General features: G+C 38.2%; 1 protein-coding gene across 1 annotated transcript in view; it reads left to right on the plus strand.

Annotated features, from left to right (window-relative positions):
- Positions 1 to 25,742, plus strand: part of usp43a (ubiquitin specific peptidase 43a) — a 103,964-nt gene that overhangs the window by 51,891 nt on the left and 26,331 nt on the right. The window contains exons 5-10 of the mRNA XM_035659634.1: positions 2,820 to 2,955; positions 6,106 to 6,253; positions 18,763 to 18,931; positions 19,014 to 19,074; positions 21,958 to 22,041; positions 25,583 to 25,686. Coding sequence (XP_035515527.1) covers positions 2,820 to 2,955; positions 6,106 to 6,253; positions 18,763 to 18,931; positions 19,014 to 19,074; positions 21,958 to 22,041; positions 25,583 to 25,686 — 702 coding nt within the window. The remainder of the gene's footprint in view (positions 1 to 2,819; positions 2,956 to 6,105; positions 6,254 to 18,762; positions 18,932 to 19,013; positions 19,075 to 21,957; positions 22,042 to 25,582; positions 25,687 to 25,742) is intronic.

The following is a 25,742-nucleotide window of genomic DNA, read 5'->3' on the forward strand; positions in this document are numbered from 1 at the left end:
AGGCAAAACAGGCTACCAAAGGAGTATTTGACCCCTTGTCATGCCAGCGTTACCTTTTTCTTTTCTTTTTGATGTACAAGTATTAGATACGTAAACGGGATATGTAGGTCAAATATCTGAACGATTTTCAAACATTCTGCACAGGTGTGTTGTATAAATCACAAGATGTGAAGTTAACTTCGGATGAATTCCTCTAACTCCTTGATCAAACATTTAATGATTGCTGGTGCACTTGAACAAACACTAACCAAACACACAAAACGAGTGCCAAGAACGTGGAATATAAATCAGTGAATACAGTACATTAAATATGCAAAATCAGATGAATATGCTGACCACAGAAGGTTGCTTCAAGCGTAAACAGCAGCAGGGAATTAAGATCATACTGTGGCCTTATGGTTATATGTTGTTTGTTTGTTTTATTTAGTGATCACATACAATAAATCCACATTACAATGATAACATGAACAATTACATTGGTTTCCCATTCATTTCATTACAAGATGCGATTTATTTATTGATATTTATTATTTTACAATTGTGTGATAATGAAGGTAAAGCATCCATTAAAGGGGAACTCAAAGGTCGTTACAATTTTAGAAAAGTGCTACTGGAATATGGACAAAAGTTGTATACAGGGCTTTTTGTGGCTCCAGAGGGAAGCTGTGTGTAAAACAAAATTGCCTCAAATGATGTCACATGAGGGTCAGTGTCTGTCTTCAAGTCAAACTTTTGACAAGTAAGAAGATGGTGTGGCGCCTGGATTGGCTCAGTCAGTAGAGTGGCGACCCATATACAAAGTTGCCGCAGCGGCCCGGGTGTCTGAATCTCAACCTGCGGCCCTTTGCTGCGTGTCATTTCCCTCTCACTCTACCTCCCTGTCTATCTACAGCTGTCTCTAATAAAGCCAATAAAACAAAAATATAAAAAAAAATGAAGAATGTGTGGAATTGTTGCTTCTGCTGGATAGATCTTGATCCTTTATTTTTTTTTTGATAATTTATGTTCATCTCAGGTTTGACAATGTTATTTTGTAATTGCAGGATTGCAATGCTAATGTCTTATTAATCTTATAAAGGTCTAGTGTGTAACATTTAGGGAGGATCTATTGGCAGAAATTGAAATATATCATTGTTATGTTGGAGTCCAACCATGGTGAACCACATTTTTTTTTTTGTACAGGCTAGCCCAGAAGGAACGTTTTGTGTCCACTGTAGTTTTTCCTCCAGAAACAGACTTTTCAGCCTCCATTATCACACAATGACAATTATTTTGAGATGCTACACCTTGCTACTATGCTGACTCATTACTACAAACATGCTTGACTTTAAAAGCTTGTGCATGAACTGGAACAAGTGGGAAAACATTGCAACAAAAATAGATGGCAGACGTGAAGTACACATTATTTGTTGTAATTTATGTAAAACATGCAGAGACACTTGTAGGGTCATTAAATCTGTAAACAATAATCCTGGATCTAACCTCTTAACAGTTTTTCAAGACCAGTTTGAATGATCTGAAGAGCACTGTGCACTCCACGGTGCTCCATGTGGGAACATATGAGAGGTTTCTGTTTAATAGAGACTACCAGGCTCCAAATCAGCAGGAGGCTGGGAGGCTGCAAAAAATGCTTTTTAAGATTACATCTAAATTTCCTGTTGCTCTCAAGTGCCACACTCATCCCACACCTCTCATGCCGTTTCATTTCATATCTCAGTGTCTCATCTCGGAGCATCTAACAACGTAAATAAAACAGCTGCTCAGATCCTCTGCCGTCTGCCCTGTCTGCCACCCCACTGCTAACACATTACTCACCTGAATAATGCATGATGGGAAACAGGAAGTGGAGGTGTCAGTGATTACACCATCCCAATTGAGAAGGCATGACCTTACTCTGTCCCCCCTCTCAGTCTTTTCCTTAATGCTCCCATTCCTTTTTTCTTTCTCCGCTACCATGCCAGCCTTTCTGTTCTTTCATCCTTTCATCAAACTCCACCCTTGGTTTCAGATCTAATCTATTTAATATATCTTCCATCTACCCCTCCATCATTTTCATCCCTGCATCCATATCAGGAGGTGTTCAGATTGCTGTAAGTCAGACAAGTCCCAGCACAAAGCAGCTTCACCAATGTGCTGGGTTAGCTCGTCATGTCCAGTCACGCATAAATCTGCACACACACACAAACACACACTCACAGGAAAAATTAAATGCTACAAGGCAAAATCTTAAAATAGTTAATTCACTTCAGATATTAAGTCAGACACAGACAAATCAGATGTGTTTACGGTCATGAAATTAGATTTTGCACAACAGTATTGTCAGAGGAAATCTCTGCAAAGTTATTAGATGTTAAACAGTTCAGTAGTGCATTTCATATTCTCATTTTATTGAATGTTGTGTTTTGCTATTTAGCAGCTGAAACACATCAATACTTAGTTAAGCTCAGTACATCTCTTGATCAATCTGACAACATGATTTCTGTTGCTGCTGGTGTCTCTGAGTTCTGCATAATTGCATTATTCTCGCTCTTTTTGGGTTTCTGTTGTTCTTTTGGTTTTTTTTGTTAGTGTGTGTGTGTGTGTGTGTGTCTGCATACAAATATGTAAATAACTCAGTATGCCAGGGTGTGTTTGGAATCTGTAATAAAGTTAACATGTATAATCAGAATTGCAGAACAATTTGGTACTTTGCTTTAACATGTCATGTATCTTCCTCTCTCTGCCTTCCTAACCCTCTCTCCTTTACCCACACAAACACACACACACATATACATACACACTTTCTTACCCTCTTACCCCCTCTTCCATCTGCCCCACAGGTCGATGTGTGTGACACTTGTGTTCAGTACGAAGGGTCAGCGGTACCTGCGGGTGGGGTTGGCTGTACCTCTCTTTGGTTCTTTGTCCTGCCTGAGAGCCATGGTGGCAGAGGAGGGCAACATCTCCCCGGACCAGGTACACACACACACGCACACACACACACACTCTTTGGAAAAAGTCTATTAGAATTATATAATTAATTTGTCCATAAATGCCAAAATGTTCCTGTATCTTAAAGGGGAGGATTTGCTGCTTTGCTCTGTTTTATACAATTTAAAATAGCTTTTAGACTCCTGATGGGACCTCAGAGGCAACCTAAATACGTCACCTTGGGCTAATAATTTTGACTGACATTTTTCACAATGCCAAAAAATTAATCAATAACAAAAATAATTGTTAGTTGCAACCCTGCGCTTTCTTGAATTCCTTGTTGAAATGAAGAATTGTTTCCTTCTACTGTATAACAAGTTTTTAAAAAAAAGTCCAATGCTATTACTGCAACCATTTATTTGAAAGTGAAAACAAAGGACAATCCAACCAAAAGTAAAATAGATTAAAGTTCAACCAGAAAGTAACTCTGCAAGATCTAATAGATGTTTACAACTGTTGGGTAATCATTCTTTTAACATCCACCTGTGGTTTCACTTTCACATATGTAGTTTAAATAATATACATATGGTTAATGATGGCTTCACGAGAATAATAGCCAAAACTGTAATACATAAAACCCAGATAAAAACAAGAAATCAAACAGAATTCTTTATTATAGCAGGGTAACACTTGAATGCATGCATACACTTAGCTGAAATGTCACCAACAAGAGAAAGGGTACAATAAAAGGTTCCAGAGGCGTGTGTTCATCCATCTTTCACCTGCCCTACGACTGATGATGAAAACTGCTGGAGTATCTAAGCCTGCGTCCACACCAGCAAGAGAGTAAAGGGGTAGTAAAGACTCAAATGTACCATGAAATGGAAAATACCTTTTTCATGTTTCATAAGTGCACTGCCCCACTATCTATTGTTATAGAACATGTAATGTATGCATTTAAGTCGCAAAAAAATCTATTTTGAAATACACAGTAAAGTAATATCCATTACTTTGGCCCTCGGTGTAATGGAGTTGAGAGAGGGATGAGATGAGTCGGGAGTGTATCTATGTTCTCATGGTCCTATGTTCCTAACCCTAGACCTGGGGAACATAGGAGCCTGGGAACATGGGACCAATTGTCATGTTCCCATTATGTGCCATATAAATCTGGGGAACTTAGGACCCTGGGAACATACGAATGGGGATGCTCTTAATGTCTTTGTTTTAGAAATAGAAGCTTTTAGTATTCTTGTACAATTTAAGTTCCCTGTTGACTTGTTTTTCCATTTTGAATTCCTCTGGTTTCGTGATGAGGAAATTCATTTCAGTTCACAGGGTGAGATTTTCTTGTTCTACCCACACAGGTGTTTTCACTTACTTGGCTGATTAGACCTCTTCTCAGGGCCGTGTGCGGGTGTAGACACTACAGTGCTTAATTAACATCTCCCACACTTTTCTGTTAGTTTTGGCGCATTTGTTGGGCTAGGAAAATGTACACTTTTATCACTCTTATTTTGCCTGTGGGTTTAGTAAAAGCAAGTCACAGGACAGAGACACACACACACACACACACACACACTAAGTCTGTCATCACCTCAAAAAGCTGTAGAGCAGACAGCTTGTTTGGTGTTTTTTATCTGTATCCATAACTCTGACCCTGTACATTTAAGTATATAAAGTATATTTTGTGTGTGTGTGTGTGTGTGAGAGAGAGAGAGAGAGCGAGAGAGAGACCTCTATACTAAATTACTCATACCACATTGATCTTTCTAAGCATCTACTAACCTCCTGAGTCTGTTTTCAACTGTGACATTAATTCTCTTACGATCCTTTTCATCTCTTCTCTCTTTTTCACCCTCTGAACCCCAAGCGGTTTCTGGGCGTTTTTTGCTCCTGTCACATTTTTACTTACTGTGGGCTTGTCTTTTACTCTCTCTCGTGCGCGCACTCTCTCTCTGTTCATTTTTTGCAAACTATTAAAATGAGAGATGAATTATATAATAAGCAATAAAGTGATTTTGATAAAATATCACATATTTAACTTGACATGTTGTTACGCTCATGATTTGTTCAGGGACCTCTAGAAATTTAAAAACAATCATTTGTTTCATCGTCAGTTTCTGGCTATGGTGTTATTTTGGTGATTTTTTAAAGAAAATATTTGTTTCAAACCCGCCAGCATATTGGAGGGTTCAGTACTAATATATAACATGTATCAGACCTTTACAGCTTGAAACATACAAACATGATGTTGAATTAAGTGTCCCCCAAACAAGTTGTCCTGACATACAAAAATAACATTAGTCTGTTACACCATGGCCACTTATCACAGTCTGTGTTTAAATCCTCATCCATTATTATAATTAAACTCTTCTGTTTTGCCCGTGAGAGTTAAATTATAATGTATCACAATTTAGAAGTGCTGTTGCCATGGTTTCCTGCAGTTTAATAATCATTTTACACAGATTCTGCACTTTAAAACACCTGCCTGTCAATGACAAACAAATTTGCTGTGGTCATGGTATAAGACACATAAAACACAAATAAATGAAAAGAAAACCTCTCAGTCTGCACTTCTAATACTAACAAAAACTAAAAGAATTCAGCATTGTGAATTACACAGCTCTCCTTACTTAATACAATTTCTGTGTCATTGTCAAGGCTCTAAAGATCTGGACTTAAATATGAAACTAGGAAATACACATCTCAAAAATTTGTTTGTTTTGGTCTTGTTTGAGAAATTTCTTTTAGTCTTTTACAATATTCTCTATATGATTTAATGCAGCAGCATTTAGAGTTTACTTTGATTTCTTTGATTACAAATGTATCTAGTTTTATTTCCTCTCATAATTTGACTGAATACTGTACCATTGTTGGTTTATGTCTGTCATCCATCTATGTGCGTTATGAAATAGAGTCAGTTCTGGCACCACTGCAGCTCAATGTTGTCTTTTTGTACATAAATAGCACGAGCCACCAAATGTTGGTAAAAATATGTAGATAGATTTGCTTCAGCAACAGCCAAAAACCAATGGTAATCTATTGAGCGGCTGGTAACATTTGAACATTAACTAGCCATTTGGCCAGGGGACAAAAAATAATTTGTTGTCTGTCTGTCTGTCTGGTCTTCTGCTCTGTCTGGTCTCTCTCTTCTCTCTCTCTCTCTCTCCTCTCTCTCTCCCTCTCCCTCTCCAGGTCATCCTGTCCGAGTTGTATTCCACAGGTTTCCAGCGTTCCTTTTCGGATGATGATGACCTCACCGCTATTGCTGATAGCGACGTCGTCTACGCCTTTCAGGCTCCTCCCCCCTATAGTCGTGGAGGCTCCACCACACCACACTCAGGTAACCATGGTAACAGGACATCCATCAAAAACACTGACTTCCCACACTGATTTGGTTGCTTTTTTTTCTCCTTCCTAATTTCCAGTTTTCTCTTTTGAGCCTCCCTCTGTCCTCTTGATCAACATTTATTCACACTGATTCACACTTTTAACTTTTGTGTTTCATTAACTGTATTTTTCACAGGCAGTGTGAAGTTACGTTGTTGAGAAAAGCACCAGTGTCTGCAATGTGCTTTGTATCCCTCTTTTTCATTCTGTTTCTTTATGCATGATAGCGCTCAAACAAATTAAATTAAATGCCATGTCTGAATGCCTGCCTGGTGCATCAAATCATCCTGAACAAAAAGTTTGAGTAATGTCTCACCAGGATGTAATAATGTAAATAATTAGTCATCAGATTTGGCCAAATATACCATTTCACTCCGTTATCTGAATGCCAAATGGTCAAATTTCCCTTTTTTGAATGTTCTCTGGCTCTTGCTCTCCCGTTCATGTTTTGTTCATGAGGTGACAGAAGAGCTCTCTCTCTTTACACTCATAAAGTAGAGAAAGGTATAAGATTGAGTCAGTCTTGCATCATCACCGTCCTTTAAAAAAACCTTTTTTTGTCTGTGAAAGACTGCAGAATGCACTATTGACTTGAGAATGAGTATAATGACACACAAACATGCACACTTGCTGCTTTGTAGAGCAAACTGGCTGGCTGAGTGTTCTATAAAGCCCCTTTGAGAAATGCACTTCACCCTATAAATGTTGTTAAATTCAGTATGTTGGCATGTTTTTAAAAGAACCCACTGGTAACTCCTCCTACGTTATAATTTAGTTACATTAACTGATACTGGCTTTAATATTGATTAAATGATTAACTGATACTAGTTTAAACATTAAAAAACTGTTGTATAATGTCTTATGTGGACTTTTGTGGGCTTGAAGACAAATACATTTAACATAAAGAGAGTTACAGATAGGGGTTGTGTGGTTGTGGTTAAATTAGAGTGTTTACCAGGCAGGTAGGAAAAGATACTATTGTTTGCATTATGGGAAATGTTGGATCTGTGTTTTGGGAGTTTGACCCATACTGCCACAAAGTCAAGTCTTCAAATGATAACATAAGCCCTGCTGCTTCGAGTTTGAACACATTCTAATACTAAATTGTTGCTGTGGCCTTTGTCTCACATATAAGCCTAATTAGGATTTCTAATGCACAAAGGCGATTCTACCAGTGTTATCAGAGGGTATCTGCAGGTCTTGAAAAGTTTAATTAATTTTCCTCAAAAAGGCCAGAAAAGGTATTAAAAACTTTAAAATTACATTTTAAAAACGAATAAATATTTGGTTGCGGCAGTGGATTTTGCAGACAGGAGGTCGTTCCATTATTTTCAAGTCAGCATAAAACCATCAGACCTGTAGCGAACACCAATGCGATCATCTCATAATGGGCAAGTGTTGACTTTAGCAAAAACTTGGATGCTTAAATAGATGAATAATTTTTAATTGGCAAAATTTCTGCCTCTTATCAGGGTCCAGGTTGCATTTAATTAATTATATCTTATGAATTATTGGTATATGCTGTTGGCAAGGACTGAGTGATGCAGTTTTGTTTCCTCAGCGAGAACTTCACTCTAAATTTATTTATAAAAATACAATGCTGAGGAGGAAAACAAGGCTGTAGATCTCTCTTATTGCACGACCAGTGCTGTAACTGTCCTGTCACTTTTCCTAAACAGAGACCTATGTTTGAAAGCCACACAGCAGTTACTTTAACCGATCAATGTTAATGTAAGGGGTTTAACTGAGTCATATTACCGATGTGAGTGTGAGGTCATTAATAGCATTTGGGTTGCCAGTTGTGGTTAGCCTTTTGTCCACCAAGCTACTGAATGAAGCCTTTATGGGGGTTTTTGTTACCCCCGAAAAAAAACTGACATCAATAATTCACATATGTGCTCAAAGCGCTCATTAAAAATTAAGACTCTTCACTTTCTCAACAGGAGGCTTTTCTATTGTCACTTACCACAGTAAAAACAGTGTCACAGTACAGAGAGAGGGAGCAGGCACATACAATGTGCTTTCACTCACAGTCACACACAGAAACACTTGTGCTAACACAAGCAGGCATAAGCATAAACACACACATCCACTGTGTTAGTCAAGTAGGTAATGAATCCATTAGAATTACTCTGGAGAGTCTTATAAATACATGACCCTCAAGAGGAAACCTTACACACACACACACACACACACACACACAGCTACACATACAGAAATACACTTGTGATGAATCACACTTAAGTGCTCACTGGGAAATGTGACTTCCATTCTTGTGAGCAATCTGATGAAAATGATAAATGGCCCTTACCTTGGAATAATTCATAAGATCACAGCAGAGCAGATTCCAGGATATCATAACTCCATTCAATGGGATTTATGTCATGTTTTATCAAATGTAGCACATGAATTTACACAAGCATTACTGATGAGTCACGGCATGGCATTGTGGAGATAAAAGATGATGTATCGCAGAATTTTCTGCATAATTTGACCCTAGTGGGGTGGACAGTTGTTTGAAACCTCTGATTGATCTGGATTTGGCGTAGTTTTCAGATCAATTACTATGTGTAAACATGTCCTGTTGTGGAAATGTTTGGGAGAAAGTACTATGTTTAGTGCATATTTTTAATTAATTAACTCACAAGTTTGTTTATTTTAATATGTTGAATTTGTTTGGCATATTAATGTGTTAATGGTGTTACTTTAAAAGGCACAAAAATACATTTATTAAGTTAATTTTGATGAATTACTTTTGATTCATAATTCAGCAGTAGAAAACATATTCAGTAGGGAATCCACAGTATTGTTTTCTTTCACTTTTCATCTATTAGCAGTGATAGCATCATTAGGGAATAGGCTGCATGGCTTTAATTGTGTTAACCTACTCTTATTACCACCATTACCTCTTAATATAACCTGTTTATCATACATCATGAAACACCATATAAATACTATAGAGGGGGTCAAATTTGGGATTTGCTGACATGATAAATAAAACACTGGATTGACACGTAAAGATGGCAAATTTATCTCTAGCAATGATGTGTTTTTCAAAATCCAAGGGAAATCAAGTTGTCCTAAAATTTAATTTGTGTGACAGTTATAATCTTTTTCCAGGATGGTACATGGAACATGAAACCAATAGTGTACTGGCTCAACAACCCATTACATATCTCATTTCATTGGCTGATTTTTTTTTATTATTCTGTTGAGCTCCTGCAAATCTTTTTTAGTAGTTTATTTTGTTGAATTTCCCAACTGAATTTTAGCAATTCATACAGCTACATTCATTAACTTAGATCAGCATGTGGAAAACAATGATACTGTATTTTTCTCAGTCTGTGAGCAGGCAGCTGTCACCTACTGATGTCCTCCCAGGATTGTCTTTATCGTTCTGTCAAGCCACCACAGCATGACAATTTGAGGTCACTTGACAGCTGTACAGTGGTTTTAAAACAGTAGAAGAGAAATGCATCACACAACTCTGCTCAGAAATGCACTTCATGTACTGTCCTCAGACTGGGAGAGACGAGGGTGTCTGAAAAAATGTGCTTTAAACAGCAGGAGATGACAGGGAGGACTGAAACAGGAATAAAGCAAATTACCACCACATCAGAAGTTGGACATGAAGTACCAAGTTCAGATGAAGATTTTCTACTGTGATATGGGGTTCATCACCACACCTCCTTGCTCGCTCTACCTCCTCTGTGATCCTGAAAATGATATTTCTGTCACCATTTTATTGCTGCTCCAGTAGTGGAGGATACAAAGGAGGCTGCTGATGAAACACACATGTTCTTCACAAGCCAGAGGGCTTATCGGAGTTAAGAGATTGACCTCACTGCAAGGTCAAAATGACGATAAGCGCTAGCAGCAATAGCACAAAAGTGCAGGCTCCTTATTAGGGTTGTAAAATCCTGTCATATTTTTGGTAATATTTACCAGGCTCACCATCGTAGTTTAGCATGTCAGCATGCTATCATTTGCTGATTATTACTAAACACACGGGACAGCTGAGGCTGATAAGAATGTCGTTAGTTATGCAGATATTTGGTCATAAAAGTCTTTAATGAATTTTACATTTTGAGCTGCTGGTACCACTAGATGAAAACTCGGGGTCACCATAATTGTTACACTTTATCCTGAAGGGAACATGAATGCCTGAACCAAATGTCACTGCAATCCATCCAATAATTGTCAAGACACTCCACTGCAAATTTTAACCTCATGGTGGAACTAAAGGAAAGGTCAGGGGATTATCAAAGTCAGATTGATTGACCATCTGGGAACCATGGATGCCTGTATAAAATTTCTAAAAGTCCACCAAAGTCAGTTGGATTTATCCTCTGGAGACCATGAGTATCTGTGCAAAATGTCATGTCAATCCATGTATTTTAGACTGGACCAGCAGACTGACATTGCCATCTCTAGACCCACGCTGATAGCAAATATATTAAACATGGCAGATATTTTAAAAAGGACCACTCCTTCACAACTGTTAGTCAATTATGTTTGTTGGCATAAGATATATGATATTATAATGGTCTGCTTAATTGTAATATATTAAACGAACATTGTTGTAGGAGTCTTAAATTCATTAACCAGAGTGGACATTCATTGATGAATTTGTCTGAAAAACTGAACATAGCGGCTGTGGAGGCAGTACTATGACATTGATAGTGTCATATTTGACTCTTAGCAAATAAATTGTCCAAACGCCCTTGTGCATTATTTTTGGCTTGTCCTTTTCATTCCTTTTTTGTCTCCTCCTCCACATAACTTGCTGGTAGAAGAATTGTGATACTAGGCAAGGAAAGGAAGGGCGGAGGAGGCTAACACTTTGGAATGCACTCATAGTATGTACTGTGTGGGTGCATGGGGGGATTGATATGGGCCGATGAATAATTGGTCATTATTTAATAGCATGCCGAAAGGCAAAGAGAATGTAAACCGTGAGGATAACATTGAGTAAAATAACTGTCATGTCTTGTATTCAGTTATGTCGGAGAGGGTTTATTGTATGTTGGGAATTCCTCTGTCGTCATAACCTGCTGTGTATTTTAATGTTTGGGAGCTGGACTTCCCCGACTTTATCAGTAAGTGTTCTTGGGGATATTGAATGAGCGCCATTCCCAGGTACAATAATGAAGTTTCACATTTAGAGGAAATGGCAGAAGGAGGTCTCATGATGGAAAACACTGAAAAATCAATTAGGTCCAAAGTGCCACAATAGCATCCTATTTCACCCTCAACAATCCAGGCAATTTGCACGTAAATAGAGTGATAAAGCTCCGTAATGCTGCACAAAGAAAAAGACTTCCCACTGAATAGAAGCTCAGGGAAAGCTTAGCGTGCTAACTTTGTGTGATGTTCACTTGGTGCCCTTGAAATTAAAAAATAAAGGCCAGGCTCAGTCACATGTCTCCGGGATAATGGAGAAGTCAATCAAGATTTGAGCAGAGTGGATTGTGAGAGATGCATGCACTTAGAGAGGCCAACTGGGCCAAAAGAGAGAGAATGTGTGTGTGTGTGTGTGTGTGTGTGTGTGTGTGGATCCCCAGGGAAAGGTGGTAGAAAAGAGGATATGACTCCCACAACAGGATCTACATTCTGAGATAGATGGAGTAATCAAAGTCTTGCTTTCAGTTCTCACCTATCCTTTTTACTTCAACACACTTACTGTACAGTGTGGCTCCACAAACAGCGCTCTCTAGCAGGTTATTATTTAGTGTTCAGGTCCTGTCACGGTGAACTGCAGACCTGATGGTAATCCACTGTGTCGTTCCCATTAACCCACTAAGGGCTGCGTGTAGGGATTTCACCCTTACTCTGAGGTGTTTATTTGGGCCGTCAAATCCACTCCAAGCTCCAATCCACTGATACTTTTGCCCCAGTGACAAAGCGCAGCTCCCAAATGGATTTCTTTTTTATCTATGAATTTATCTTTTTTGCGGCTTGCGGGCAGCAGAAACAACAACAAACAACAGTAAAAAATGATGAAATTGTTAGCAAACAGATGCTTATTTAAACATCTAGCAGTTACAGAGCAACGTTATCATTGGAGTCGTGTTTCTGGTCACTTCATTTAGATTTAAGTAATTTAAGTTCAGTATTCACTCTCTTTTATCTCTGTTTATGGTCTCTTACAACTCCTGAGGGAAATACTCCACTATGTTCTCTAACTAGTCACTTACTGTTTCTGTCTGCTGTTTGGGGCTGAGCAGGTAGTGTAAAGTGAGTTTTTAGAGCGTTTGCACTGAAAACAGCTGCCTGCTGCAACAGAAAATTACAGTATATATGGGTTGAGAGTGAACCAGAACAGTAAAGTTGTGGGCTGGACAGCTAAACAAGGAGCTGAAACAGACTATAAAGCTCTATAAAGCAGAGGGGTTTGATAATTCACTGTAGGGTCATTATCATCACCTCCTTTCACTTTGTCACATTGTCATTCTATAAGTTATACAATTATCGATTGTAGCCGCTTTAACAATATCAAAATCCAATTTGAATTTTAGCTCATGAAATATAGATTTCATGTGTTCTCCTGCAGCATAACAGATAACTTTAGGATCATGGGGACATAAAAGTTTGGATGCAAATTGGTTTAAACTGACCTATTTTTCTGTGAAAATAATGAGCTATGTTATGTAATATAATGGACTGTCTTATATGTGATGGCAAGGTTGTTGCAGATAGTTTATATCACATATCACACATATCCTGCTGCAATATGTGTGCTCATGAATACAAGTAGTACAGAAGTTGACTCATACTGAGACAAAGACATCAAACATGCAAATTCAAACCTGCAAAGTACACTTCCTGTGCAGTTCCATTAAGGTAATTACAGGCCGCCTAAAGCAAACTCAGCGCAGAAAAGCAAAAATATTTCAGGAAAATTCACAGGGGAACTTTTGCCCCTCCAGTAGATTTCATCATTTAAAATAACCTGAAGAGAATGAAGGCAGAAAGAAATTTGGTATGTCTACACTCGGTGCTCTGATCATCACGACTGCCTCTGGAATGTGTTCTCAAATCATCCGGGAAATAACAGCTACACTCAGCTCAGCTGCCTCATGTAGAACAACACAAATGGTGCATAAATGTCTGTGAGTGCCAACTTGAAAGCTTCCTCTGCCTACAAGCCTGTTAAGACAAAACAAACCTACAGTGTAACTCGCAACACAACTTAATTCTGAGTGGGTCAGCAGCGCAGAAGACACTGGATGAAGTTTTTCAAAAGTCACTTTTTTTAATGGTCATGTTAGCATAGAGCCATTTTCTCTCTAATTTTCATCTATCATTGTCTCAGTGACATACTGTAGCAGGAGTGGATCAAGGGTGGCAGCTAAAAGTAAGGAAATAAAGAAAATGCCTTGCCAGTCCAGCTGTCACCCACGTTTGGCATCAACTGCTTTCAAATTTAACACATTCATTTTATTTTCTATATAATTTAATGATCTGTTATGGCCACATTTAAGGCTTAAGTTCGGTGATAAAACAAGGTCAAAAAATTTGGAACTAAAACAGTTTATTGATATCTAATGCCACCTTTAGATATTTCTATTCAATGTTTTACTAATGTGCCACAAGAATGTATTTTTATTACATTTTTTTGGTTAATATATCTTCATTTGGGAGCTTTTCCAAGCAAATATATGTGATTTTGCTCTTAAATCAGCTGTTTTTTCCTACTACCCCTCAGTTTCCATATCATCCTCTTGCCACCCCATGAATATTCCTCTAGATCTGTATTATTATTATTATTATTATTATTGTTAATTAATTAATTAATTTATTCAGAGATATAAACAACTAAAACGTTCAGCACTGTGGTGTTACATGTTTATGAACTTTTTAGGACATGATGAAACTAAATGCAAAATGCCATGGGCAATTTCAGTGATTGCGACTTCGTTAGTGCTGTTTTCCCTTAATACGAGAGGGCAGCGAGGGTATTGTGGCTACTGTGAACACAATACTGTGCCGTATAATTAAACAGTATGACAGAGACAGGAGAGCAGTGGGAAGGTGACCTGGGTGTAGTTGAAGGATGGTGGAAGAAGAAGGTAAAAGGAGAGAGAAGAGAGCATCAGGTGTATTTAGTTCCTCCCCTGCTGCATCTCTAATCTGTCATTTTGCTGCTGGCAGAAAGCTCAGGTGCTTTGCTGTCAACAGGGGCATTTGTGGTCAGATGGCTGTTTGCTGCCAGACCTCTGATTCATCCAGGGCTAAGCCTACGGCCCCCTGGGTATTTTTAGTCAGGTGTGTGCATTGCATTGACAGGGGTCACTCATTTGGTCTTGAACCACTTGGGAGGAGTGTCGGTTCCAGTCAGTATGTGGCCAAAAATCTCTCTCTTTGCTTTATCTCAGTTCATCTCACTTTCTACTTTTACACAACCAGTAATGAAAAAGCAGAATTGTTTGGGAAAAGGACCTCAATGTCGAAAGATGTTTGCCTCTGGTGTAACAGCAAAATATGATTATCTATTTAGTATTTACTTTCCACTCATACTAAGGCTTTCGTGTGTGTGATTGTATTCCTGTGTCCTCCTGAGTAATGGGACCATCAAGAGTTCTAACTGATGCAGACACTCATTATCTACATTAACAGAGACACAGCAGGAATGTATTTTTTAACACTGTTATCCTAAAAATATTACTTATTCAATAGCAGCAAGACATATTGAACCACTGGTGCCTTACCATGAGTAAGCATTGATTGCAAAATACTTTGTGTGTGTGAAGACTTACTGTAGTCTTAACTGTGTTTAGTTGTAAGAATATATGTAACAGCACATTGTGTCGCACAGATTTGAAACACGCTCAAAAAAATCTTCCTTTGTTGCAGTTAGCACTGATTGTGTTTCTCCTCTCACTTCTGTGAAGCTGAGGGTGATTCAGCCCAAATAGTGAGAAGTTGGTGGGAGTGGGGATACTATATTGATAAATAGAGTGCCAAGGAGAGAAGGGAATATAAGATAATACAAATGGAATAAATGGAGGAGAAAAGAGTGCCAGAGGAGGTGTAGTATCTTCTTCAGGGCTAAGCTGTTTAATTAACGCTGCTATACTCACCACTTCCAATCTCAAGAGCGATTTCTGTTTCTCTTCCTGTTTCTCTCTTACTACACCCACTCCTTCTGTAACTCTACCCCTTTCTCCCTCACTTCACTTGCTTTCACTTCAGTCTCAATGTTTATCTTTTAATTAAAAATAGATTATGAACAGATTCCTGCAGCAACCATGACATTGTCACAACAACAACAACAGACGGTTCAATATCATGCTAATTGATGATCGAATCAATACATTTATGAAAGGACATCAATGTGCAGCTTTTCTTCCTCACTGTGAATGTTCCTCTTCATTGAAGTTGGGTTGTCCCTGAACATTTTTTCATTCACTTTGGGAATTACTTTTTATTAACAACTGCTCTTTCCTTTTGCCCTCTTCTTGCTCTCTACTTTTCTATCTACTCTGGTCTCTTTTCTTTTTCACTTCTCCCTCCCTCTGTCTCTTTCCACCCCACTAACACCTCCCTCCGCCTGGCTCTTCTCTGTCCATCTCAGAGAGGAAGGGAAGAGGAGGTGAGAATGAGAGTCTGGCAGGAGGTTCTCCCAGTGCACCCAGGACATGTGGGCAAAATCACACTATTTGCCATGCATGATATATTACTTTCTGGTTTTAAAACTACCCACTAAAATACCAGCGCTGTTAAACTAGGGCTGATCTGTTTAAATGTCAGTAAGCATAGATGTTTATATATTACATAATAGGGAAACATTTTTAATGAGAAAAATTGTGCCAAGTTGCAAAATGTTTCATTGTTATTTCCTGCTCTTGTCTGCGTATAGTAACTAAAGCATTATTACTAATGTCACAGCATGTAATTACAGTAAGGGAAAGATTATGGTCATGGAAAAAATAAGGGGAAAAAGGCCACATTCTGTCACAGCTGGTTATGCAGGGCAACTGAAATAGGACACAAACGCAGCCAGAAGAGGCTGCAGGATGACTTCAGTGATAGCTACAGTAGGCAGACCTAGACAGATAACAGCAGATCCAAACAGCCAAAATCACACAGCAAAGGCAAACAAAGCAACTAGGATGAACTGACAGAGTACTGGTGGAAATTAACCAGTGTATGTACTATTGGGCTGATTAGGGGAAGTGGGAAGAGGCGGGCGGGGAAGGGCAGGTGAGTAGGCCTAGCAGGAAAAAGTATTTTTGCAGGGCAGATGAGAGAAGGTGGAAAAGTTTGACGGCATCTGGTGGATGAGAGGAGAATGGCAATGATGCATGGGAATGAGGAAGAGAGAGATGACTGAAGGGAGGAACAGAGAGGAAAAATGAGCCAAAACAGGACTGTGACAGATACTGTGACATTCTTTTCCTAACCTTAACTACAATGTTGAACATAATCCTTGTAACAACTATGTTCTTCTCAAAACTCAACTGGCAAAACACATATCTAGAAGCCAGAGTTGTTATTATATATATGCAGAATATATATAATAATATATAGAGTCTGCTCCTTCCAATATTTACAAGAGGTGTCACCTAATGTTTTAAATTGAAGTTATTTAGTGACACTTTGTACAGGAAATCCTGAGTAGCTACTAAGGAATAAATCATTCAAGATTACACATAGAGTTTACTACTTTTCTAAGATGTAAAGGTTAACAGATAGGTGCTTTATTGATTAGTTGGGCATTAATAGTTGGATAGCATGCAAAACTGAGAATTAAAGGTGTCAGAGAAGGTAGAGGGAGGATGAGACTGAGACAAAGAGACAGTAGATGAATTGGTCATCTGAAGGGCAGGAAAAATGCAGAAAATGTCACCATCAAGTTGCTCCTGTCTGCTGAGAAAGGAAAACATCTCCACGTGATTTAGTAGGAGCTTGGACAAACATTAGTCAAAGCTTTTTCCATTTTCTCAGCTTGTTTTTACAATCAGCACTTATTCAGACGCTATTATTTTTTAACCAAAGGGTGTATTTACTTACTAGAATTCCAGTTATTCAGCAAAAAGTACTTCTCTGTCTTTGTCTCTGACGCAAAAAGAAATGCTCTCACACAACACTTTCCCTGTATGTCTCTCTGTGTGTGTGTTACAGTAATAATCTGCTTGCTTTTGTAAAGCCGTTAGATCCAAACTTTACATCTATTCACACTCACATTCCTGCTAGTGTGTTTAGGATTAGTTTTGTGTGTGTGTGTGTGTGTGTGTGTGTGATGTTAGAAGATGGCAGTGATTAATTGCATGGAAGGGTGCGAACAAGCATTGTTTAATTAAATCCTCTGATAATGTCAAAGTTTATGTTTCCTGGGAGACAAGAGGTTGGGCCTTCTGTATCCCCTCAGCTATTACCCACTATTAATCATAGCATGTGTGTATGTGTGTGGGTGGTAGAAGATGTAATTCTTCTTACAGCTCCTCGGGGTAAATAAGAATCAAAGGGCAATTCTGGTGTAATGGAAATTTTCTTAAAATGTTTTCAGAAGCACAGTGTTAACATGTCACATTAGACGTTGCTCCTTTCATAGCACTTTATCAGTCAGGCACCCAGAGCTATTTTATAGTCTTGGTCCATTGCAGTCCTGCCTTTCAGAATAGGTTGTGATATGAGTATCAATTTTATAAAATAAGTGCTTGATCAGGTGTGACATTACCGGCTCTCTGCCAGCAAATTTGTTTCTGTTTGTTGACTGAATGTATAGTAGTATATTAGTAGTATTAGTAGTAGTATAAGTATACCTTACCAGAACATTAACACTAAAAATGTCCATAAAATAAAAACACACTACCTATGTAACAGCTTTTCTTAGTTCTGTCGACTAATACTCTTTACCCTTGTATTCACCTCCTACAGCTCCAAGTTAGACATATTGATTCTTCTTACATGTGTGAAAACAAAGCGTATGGATTTGTTGAGTACTAAATAACAGCACAGAGATACCTGGATATCAGTGTTGTTCATTGGAGGTATTATTTCATATGAGTGAGAAATCTAAACAGGCTACAGGAAGGACTTTTAAAAGTTGCATTAAAGAAGCTTAGCGTTGTTTGTTAATTACATTACACAATTACAATTAAAGTCATTCATTTCTGTTTAAAAAGAAGAAAAAAAAATTGATGTCAATTGTCTCACTTCATGTTTATTCCCAAAACAGCTGAAAACTATGATAAAAATGATTATAAAACTGATGGGATTTTTTTTCTACACAAAAACTGTTAACATTGTGTTGACAAGTACATTTTCCCTAATCCCCTATGCTGAGGTGTCTAATTTGAATTTCTCATACGGGGGATCAATACAGGAACATCTTATCTTACAGTTTGTTTCTACATGAACAAAAACAGACTGCGAATACACCCCAACACTCTGGATCTCTGCTTGTACATCAGCCTTTATTAATCCTAAATTTCTCCACTCCTCTGCTCTGCTAAGGGTATCACCACAGCCTCCCCTCCTCTCCCTACACCTCTACGGCTGGACCGGATGGTCAGAGGTTACCTCCGTCTGGCACCCTCTCCTCTGAATACCTGAACCAGGGCAGCTCCACCAAGGTCCTCCTCCTCATCTGCAACACAGCAGGATCTGGCCAGCAGGCTGTCCGGTGAGCTGCAGATTGATTTTTAAGTTGTTGTTGTTGATTTAGTTTTTATTGAGCATATGTCGTGTGTATTGTGTTTATTCAGCTGTAGAGTTAAAGCTTCATCTTGTGAATTGGTTTTGTTAAGCACACAGCAGCAGAGTCAGGTATCTTTGATTTCTTTTATGAGATTGCTTTTGAGGGTAAGCTTACATTTGTGAAGCAGCTGCAGAGACATCTTTCCTCCTGTTCTGCTGTGGCTACAGTCTTAAATCAAATACCTCATTTATTCTTTTCCCCTTGCATCGTCCAATGGTGTCTCAATTTCAACATCCAATTTTTGTTCAACTTTGCCCTACATATCTATTGCACGAATGCCTCAGACTAGGCTGGTTTTATTTAGCTCCCGTTCAGCTATAGCTTAAAGCTGACAATGTAGAAACCCCAGATAGCGATCAGTTGCCATATGTTACTCTAACAAGGGTGGACAGCATCATTAAGTTGCTTAGATTAGAAGCAACTTAGAAGTTACCTAGAATGCATCTGATGTACAACAATAACACAGTTGGACACAACAGTATAAGCAGCCGTAATCCAGCTACAGCTGGATCTTTTTGTTTGTTGCTCGCAGGTGATCTGTGTTGTTTTGTTCGGGGATAAAAGTCCCACAGGGGCTGAACAGCATTGCCAATCAGAAAAGAAAATGCTCTGATCACATCTACCCCCTAATGACATTGTCACTGTAGGCAACATCACAAATATTAAAAGGATCCAGACACTTATAAATATTTCAGTCTGGTTAGAACTGTGGAAGGATTTATGCAGCCAATCCAAGTTAATGTGTGATTATTTTGCAGCTACTTTAAAGATTAATCCACTACACTACAAAGGATCATAGCTAAAGCGGGGCAGATGTGTGATTGTCCGGTTGAGCTTCCACTGATCCCAGTGAAATACTTTATATTGATGAACACAGTGGAAAACTTGCCAGCACATCTTGATTATTCCTAGTGAGAATTACATGATATTTGATTACATTTTTAATACAGTTAAATAGAAAACTGGTGGCTCTTTAGTTAAGGATAATGTATCACCAAACCTTTTGTCTGGCAAACACCAGCATAATTAAATCAGTGGTGTAATGGTGTCCTTCAGTAGATGAATTAAAGACTCATAAATGGCAGTGAATAACCTGAGGGGAGGGGTACATTTCAGTTAACATACTGTGGACTCACGTAGGGTCTACCGTCCTGTTTTGATGTTCATGTTGTGTATGACAGTTTATCCAGTCTTTGATTTTGCATTAAAGTGAATTTTTAAACTGCTGGAAAGGTTTTACTTGGTGCACACTGACTGGGTCACACACAGACACATTGATGATGCACACACACATTTAAGTCACTGTAATGTTCATAAACCCATCATGAGACATTGTGTGCTTTGTAACACAGAGCATTATTCTGGGTGTGTTCATTTGACCATGGGTAGACAGCGATCCTCTCATACTAAGGGGCTTATTGTGTATAAAGTAATATTCCCATTGTTAGTGCTTTTAAATTATAAGTCAGGTTCCATTTGCCTAGAGGGATCAACAAAGCCTAACCTGTTATTGACACGAGAGGATATTTTTCTTTAGTCATTAAGTTTCAATCATGATCTTTTTGCTCTTAGTGAAGCTCAGCTTGGTTCTTGCTGAGTACACAGTGTTCATGTTTATATGCTCATAAATCCAAGATGGAAACAGATAACAGACACTCCTAATAATGGCCTAATAATGTCAGGATGTGACATTTGAGAACTCATCTGTCCATATGCCATAGGGCTCATGTGCTCGTGTACATTGCAGTACACATCTGAGTTTATTCTATGTACTGTAGCCATCCATCACCGAAATTAAAGGACAGGTCTTAGTCTATTGCACCACTTTCGGTACAGCTACTATAGAATTTTAATTAATCAAATGAATTGTGAATGAATGAATAAACATGGCCAAAAGTATTTGGACACCTACACCTCCTCCACTCTTCTGGGATGGTTTTCCACAAGATTTTGCAGGGATTTTCTCCCATTTAGCCACAAGAGCATGGCTCACAGTTAGCGTTCTAACTGATCCCAAAGGTGTTTGACAAGGTTAAGGTCAGGGTCTTCTTTGATTTCAAACTTGGAAAACCATATTATTACAGACCTTGCTTTGTGTACAGGGTCACTGTCATGTTGAAAAAGTAAAGGTCCTTCTCCCAAGTGTTGCCAGAAAGTAAGAAGCACAGTATTGTTTCATGTATCACAGTATGCTGTAGCATTAAGATGTACCTTAGCTAAAACTTATAGAGCTCGCCAAACTATTGGAATGATTATACTGAGAGACAACAAACAACGGCAGCACAAACTGCAGCTTCCAAAAAAAACATTAAATTGGATCGAAACTCCTCTAAAACATTCAAACTTTCATGGAGGTAGGATTAATTGCAGGATGTTGTTTCATACTACTGTACATTAGTTTTAACGAGCCTCAAGTTAATTTTATTTATTTTATCTGACTCCACATAATGTTGCTTCAGGCTTTCAGTACAGGACACAAGGCACTGACAGTAAAGCCTTGATGCATTTGACACCTGACAGCTTGACAGATGTGGTGATGACACAATAGGTTGCAGTGACCTNNCACTTTCCATGAGCCCAACCTTCGTGGGAATTCATTTCTGATGTGTTGGGCTGTGGGTGATTTGCTAAGTTAATCAATCTAAAAAAAGAAATGCTGAAGAATTTATTTATTTTTACAGTACATCAGAAATACTGCAAGTAAATTACCTTTTGTATAAACTGGGATCCATTGATGAAAACAACTGAGTAATATGTAAACTTGGATATATTGCAGCAGCACCTGTCTTTATATATGCTATAGCACTTGTTCTTGCACTTTGTCATTCTTTTTTACTAACCCTCCCTCTCCTCTCCTCTCTTCTCTCGCTCTCCTCTTCCCCTCTCCTCTTCCTCTCCTGTCTCTTCTCTCAAGGTTTTGGACCTCATTCTTCTCATGCGGTTGAGGACAGGGAGCATCTCCCTGGAACCAGTTTGCAGGGCAGAGCATCCTCAGCAAGCTCTATTATTTGATGCTGAATGGATCTCAGGCTCAGGTAATGCCTGCACATCCAATAACCAATAACATGTCACCCACTCTATTCTGTGCCCTAGACCCTTCTGCTCAGGGACCTTCTTTACTCCAGTGGACCAAATTAAAAAAGCAGCATACAGCAGAGATTAGTTAGAAGTTTAATCAATTGTCATTAAGGTTGGATTCTGTCTTTGAATTAAATAGTTTCCATTGTCTGTTTACAGTTGACTGAGTCACATTGGAAGCTATTATTATTATTAAAAATTGAGACAGAAATTGAACCACTTAACAGTGTTATTAAAGTCTGATGCTTTGATATTTGTCATGATTTTGATGATGCTTTTTGAAAAGAGCTAATTGCTTTGCTGAGACTACAAATAGTTTTTCTGCTTAGCAAGCTGAGTGAATAATTGTTGAAGTTGTATATTGGACCATAGTAACTACAGTATTGTACCGGCTCCTATCAATTGAACGTAGTGTGCTGTAAAATCAAAATTTTTTCTTCAAAACCTTTCAAACCCACAAAGGACTGATGTTTTATACAGATGTCAAAATAGTTAGTGGTCACACCTGATTAATACAATTTAAATTTAGTTGTTCTATTATGAGTTTAGCAATCTCCTGCTCTATTGCATCGAAATCTTGTTCTTCATTCGTCCTTCATTCAAAGACAAGAAAAATTTAATTTGCAATCCCGGAAATTGCTTTTAATCAAAGAAATCCTTCATATCAACCATATTAGAAAGGAGTGCACCTGAGGACATTATATTCTCTCTTTCTCTCTCTCTCCTCTCTCTCTCTCTCTCTCTCTCACACAACAACACACGACACACACACACACACAGACTCCAAGCCCAATAACACAAATCCTCATTTTTACCAGTATATAAGAAGGTCTGTATTTGAGTGAAAATAAAAATTACATTGTATTCATTTGAATATATACTATTACTGCTACAGTGGACACATTACTGCTAAAGTCCTGAATTAAGATGTACATGATACATCCTGTCATTCTGAAGAGTTTGTTTGATGGACAGCCAGTCTTGCATGTTAAAATCAACCTCTACTCTGACCTCTCCTCCGTTTAGTATGTACAGCAGGCTTTGACGATGATCCCTGACAAGCACATCTCCACTTCAGCTTCATCTGTTTCTCCATATAGACAGTTCAGGTGATCTGTACGCCACAAGCCCTAAACCAAAGCTCCACTCTCAAATACACACACGCACCCACACTGTCCCCACGGCTGGTCATCGGGTTGCCATGGGCAACACCATGGTGACAGGCAATATTTGAGGTGGCCTTATCCAGAGTGAACAGCTCTCAGCTTTATAAGAAAAGAACTGAAGAGGAGGAGAAAGAGAAATACCAGCCTGTTATTTACTGATCTCTATCTCCGTGTCTTACATCCTTAAAGCCTATCTGGCTGGTTGCAACCTCGTTTGCCCTTTTTTTCTTAATAAAAACAAGGTTCACCAGGATCTTTAAGTTGTACAGATATTTTTAGTTAAAAAAGCCTCTAATATCCCCAGAGTGTAAGGCTTCATATTTTTGCTGATGCTTTGTTTTAAAAGGAAAAATTAAAAAAATAAGAGCAGTGATCTTTTTTAAAAATAAGAAGGCGACTTGTGATCTTACTGTTATCACTGTGTAGTATAGACACCTGCAATAAACATAACAATGCTGTTTATATTCTTTATTTCTTTGTCAGGCAGCAAGTGTATGAGTACTTTGCTGCCATTCATTTGGTGCCCTGCTTCTTTATTATGAAGTGTTTTGGTGCCACCCAGAGGTTTGTTTAGCAAGATACAACTTTTAGTTCAGGGTATAAAAAAAAAACTTGGTTACTTGTTTGTCGAAATCCAGCTCTTTTTTCCCAGCCATTATATTTTGTAAAGAAAAGATAGTACATTTGAATGTAAGTGTTAATATGAGTGTTAATTGTGTGTATGGTCTGTGCCAAATGGCCGGTCAAGTAATTTTAGATCTAGACGAGAGGTTTAAAAGTTGGATGAAAGGTAAAGTTTGCTGTTAATGTGTTAGAAAACTTCCATTTATGCTTTTCATCACCAAGCCACAGTCAAATAATGGCTGTAATGAAGAGTTGAAATATTTCACCAGAATGTTCCCCCTTCAACCCTTGTAATATTCAAGTTATAGTGGCTTTTCTTCTTCAGGGTATTAGCTGTTCTTCATTTTAATCAAAATCATCTCAGAAGTGCCTCTTGCCTTTACTATTAATGTTAAAATTAATAAATGGATGAAAACCAATGCCTTAGCTTTTCTTAATTCTGTTTTAATGCATAACATAGTGAAGCCCTCTCAAAGTTTATGATAAAGTTTTGTATTATATATTATATATATGCAAGAAAGTTTGTGTTTTTTATTCTGACACCTCCTGAAGTTGTGTGTACATTACCTCTGAAATAAATATATAAAATGTACTTGTCATATGTACTAAAGGAGTCTAACTCTGACAAAAAAAAAGAGTACATTGCAGTTTTTGTAACAAAAACCAAACAGGCAAATTACAAATTTAAAAGGTATTTAAAATTTTCTCAGTTCTTTTACAGTTCTGGAAGATTTTGTTATATGTCGTTATTATATATATATAACTTATTGATCAAGAGCTCACCCAAAAGAGGATTAGTTCTGGGTCCCCAAAGTACCCAAATTCCAGATAAGATTGACAGCTAATTGACAGTTCTCCTATAAGGCAGCTTACAGATCTTTCTGTTGAAGCTTGTGAATGCTTAACTCTCCAGAGTTTATTTGAAAATGTCCCAAACTCGTGTATGATTACTTATTAGTGTGAAGTGTCTTGTCTGCTCTTCTTCATTATAGTTTGTTAGATGTAGAAGGCCATCTGACTGCATGCTTGCTCAGACCCTTAATACTGAATTTTTTTTTTCCATTGCAGCTTTAGGCTCCTATTAACCAACTAATTTATTTCTCTTTATGCTCAGCTGCAGTTCCTATTCTCCAACGGCAACCTGCTCAGAATGAATGCATTAGCAACCTGATTCTGCTCTCTGCTCCCTAATAACTCAGCCTCCTTCTCTTCTCTATAATCTCTAAATACATTTTTTTTATTTGAGTGAGGAGGCATCAAGACTAGTTGCCAAATATAAATGAGGGAGTTTGTGTGCTTTTTAACTGTTGTGATTATGTTATATATAGATTCTGCAGGTTTCAGCCTTAAATTAGAGAATTGTTGGGTTTACACAGCACTTCATTTCAAGAGTTGCTGAAGGTTTCTTGCAGGTGTTTCTAAATGACTTGTTTACATCCATACAGTTCATTCAGAGGCTTTATAGTACCAAAAGGCAATGCTTGTTTTTTCTTTCTCTCCATTCAAATGACAATTTTTTGTCAGATTGTTAAATATAAACAAGCTTTTCTGGCTATATTTACCATTTTTTAAAATTAAAATCATATATCCCCTGAATTTCAAACTTAAATGAATCTTTTAATATAATAGGTTGACATTGTTTTAAGTGGGGTGTGAGCTCTTTAGGGAGACAGCTGTACTACTGTAATGTGTATTTCTCTACCTGCAGAATGCCGGGGTGCTGTTTAAGGTCAGAGTGGTGGGGGTATCGGCAGTCTACAGCTACCTGTCCCCGCAGGACAGCAGACCACTGTACCATCCTGCAGTTGACAGGTAGGAAACACACACACACACACACACACACACACACACACACGTCAACAACAACA

This window comes from Morone saxatilis, unplaced genomic scaffold, assembly GCF_004916995.1.
Source record: "Morone saxatilis isolate NCDOM2014 unplaced genomic scaffold, NCSU_SB_2.0 Contig17, whole genome shotgun sequence".
Lineage (NCBI taxonomy): Eukaryota > Metazoa > Chordata > Actinopteri > Moronidae > Morone > Morone saxatilis.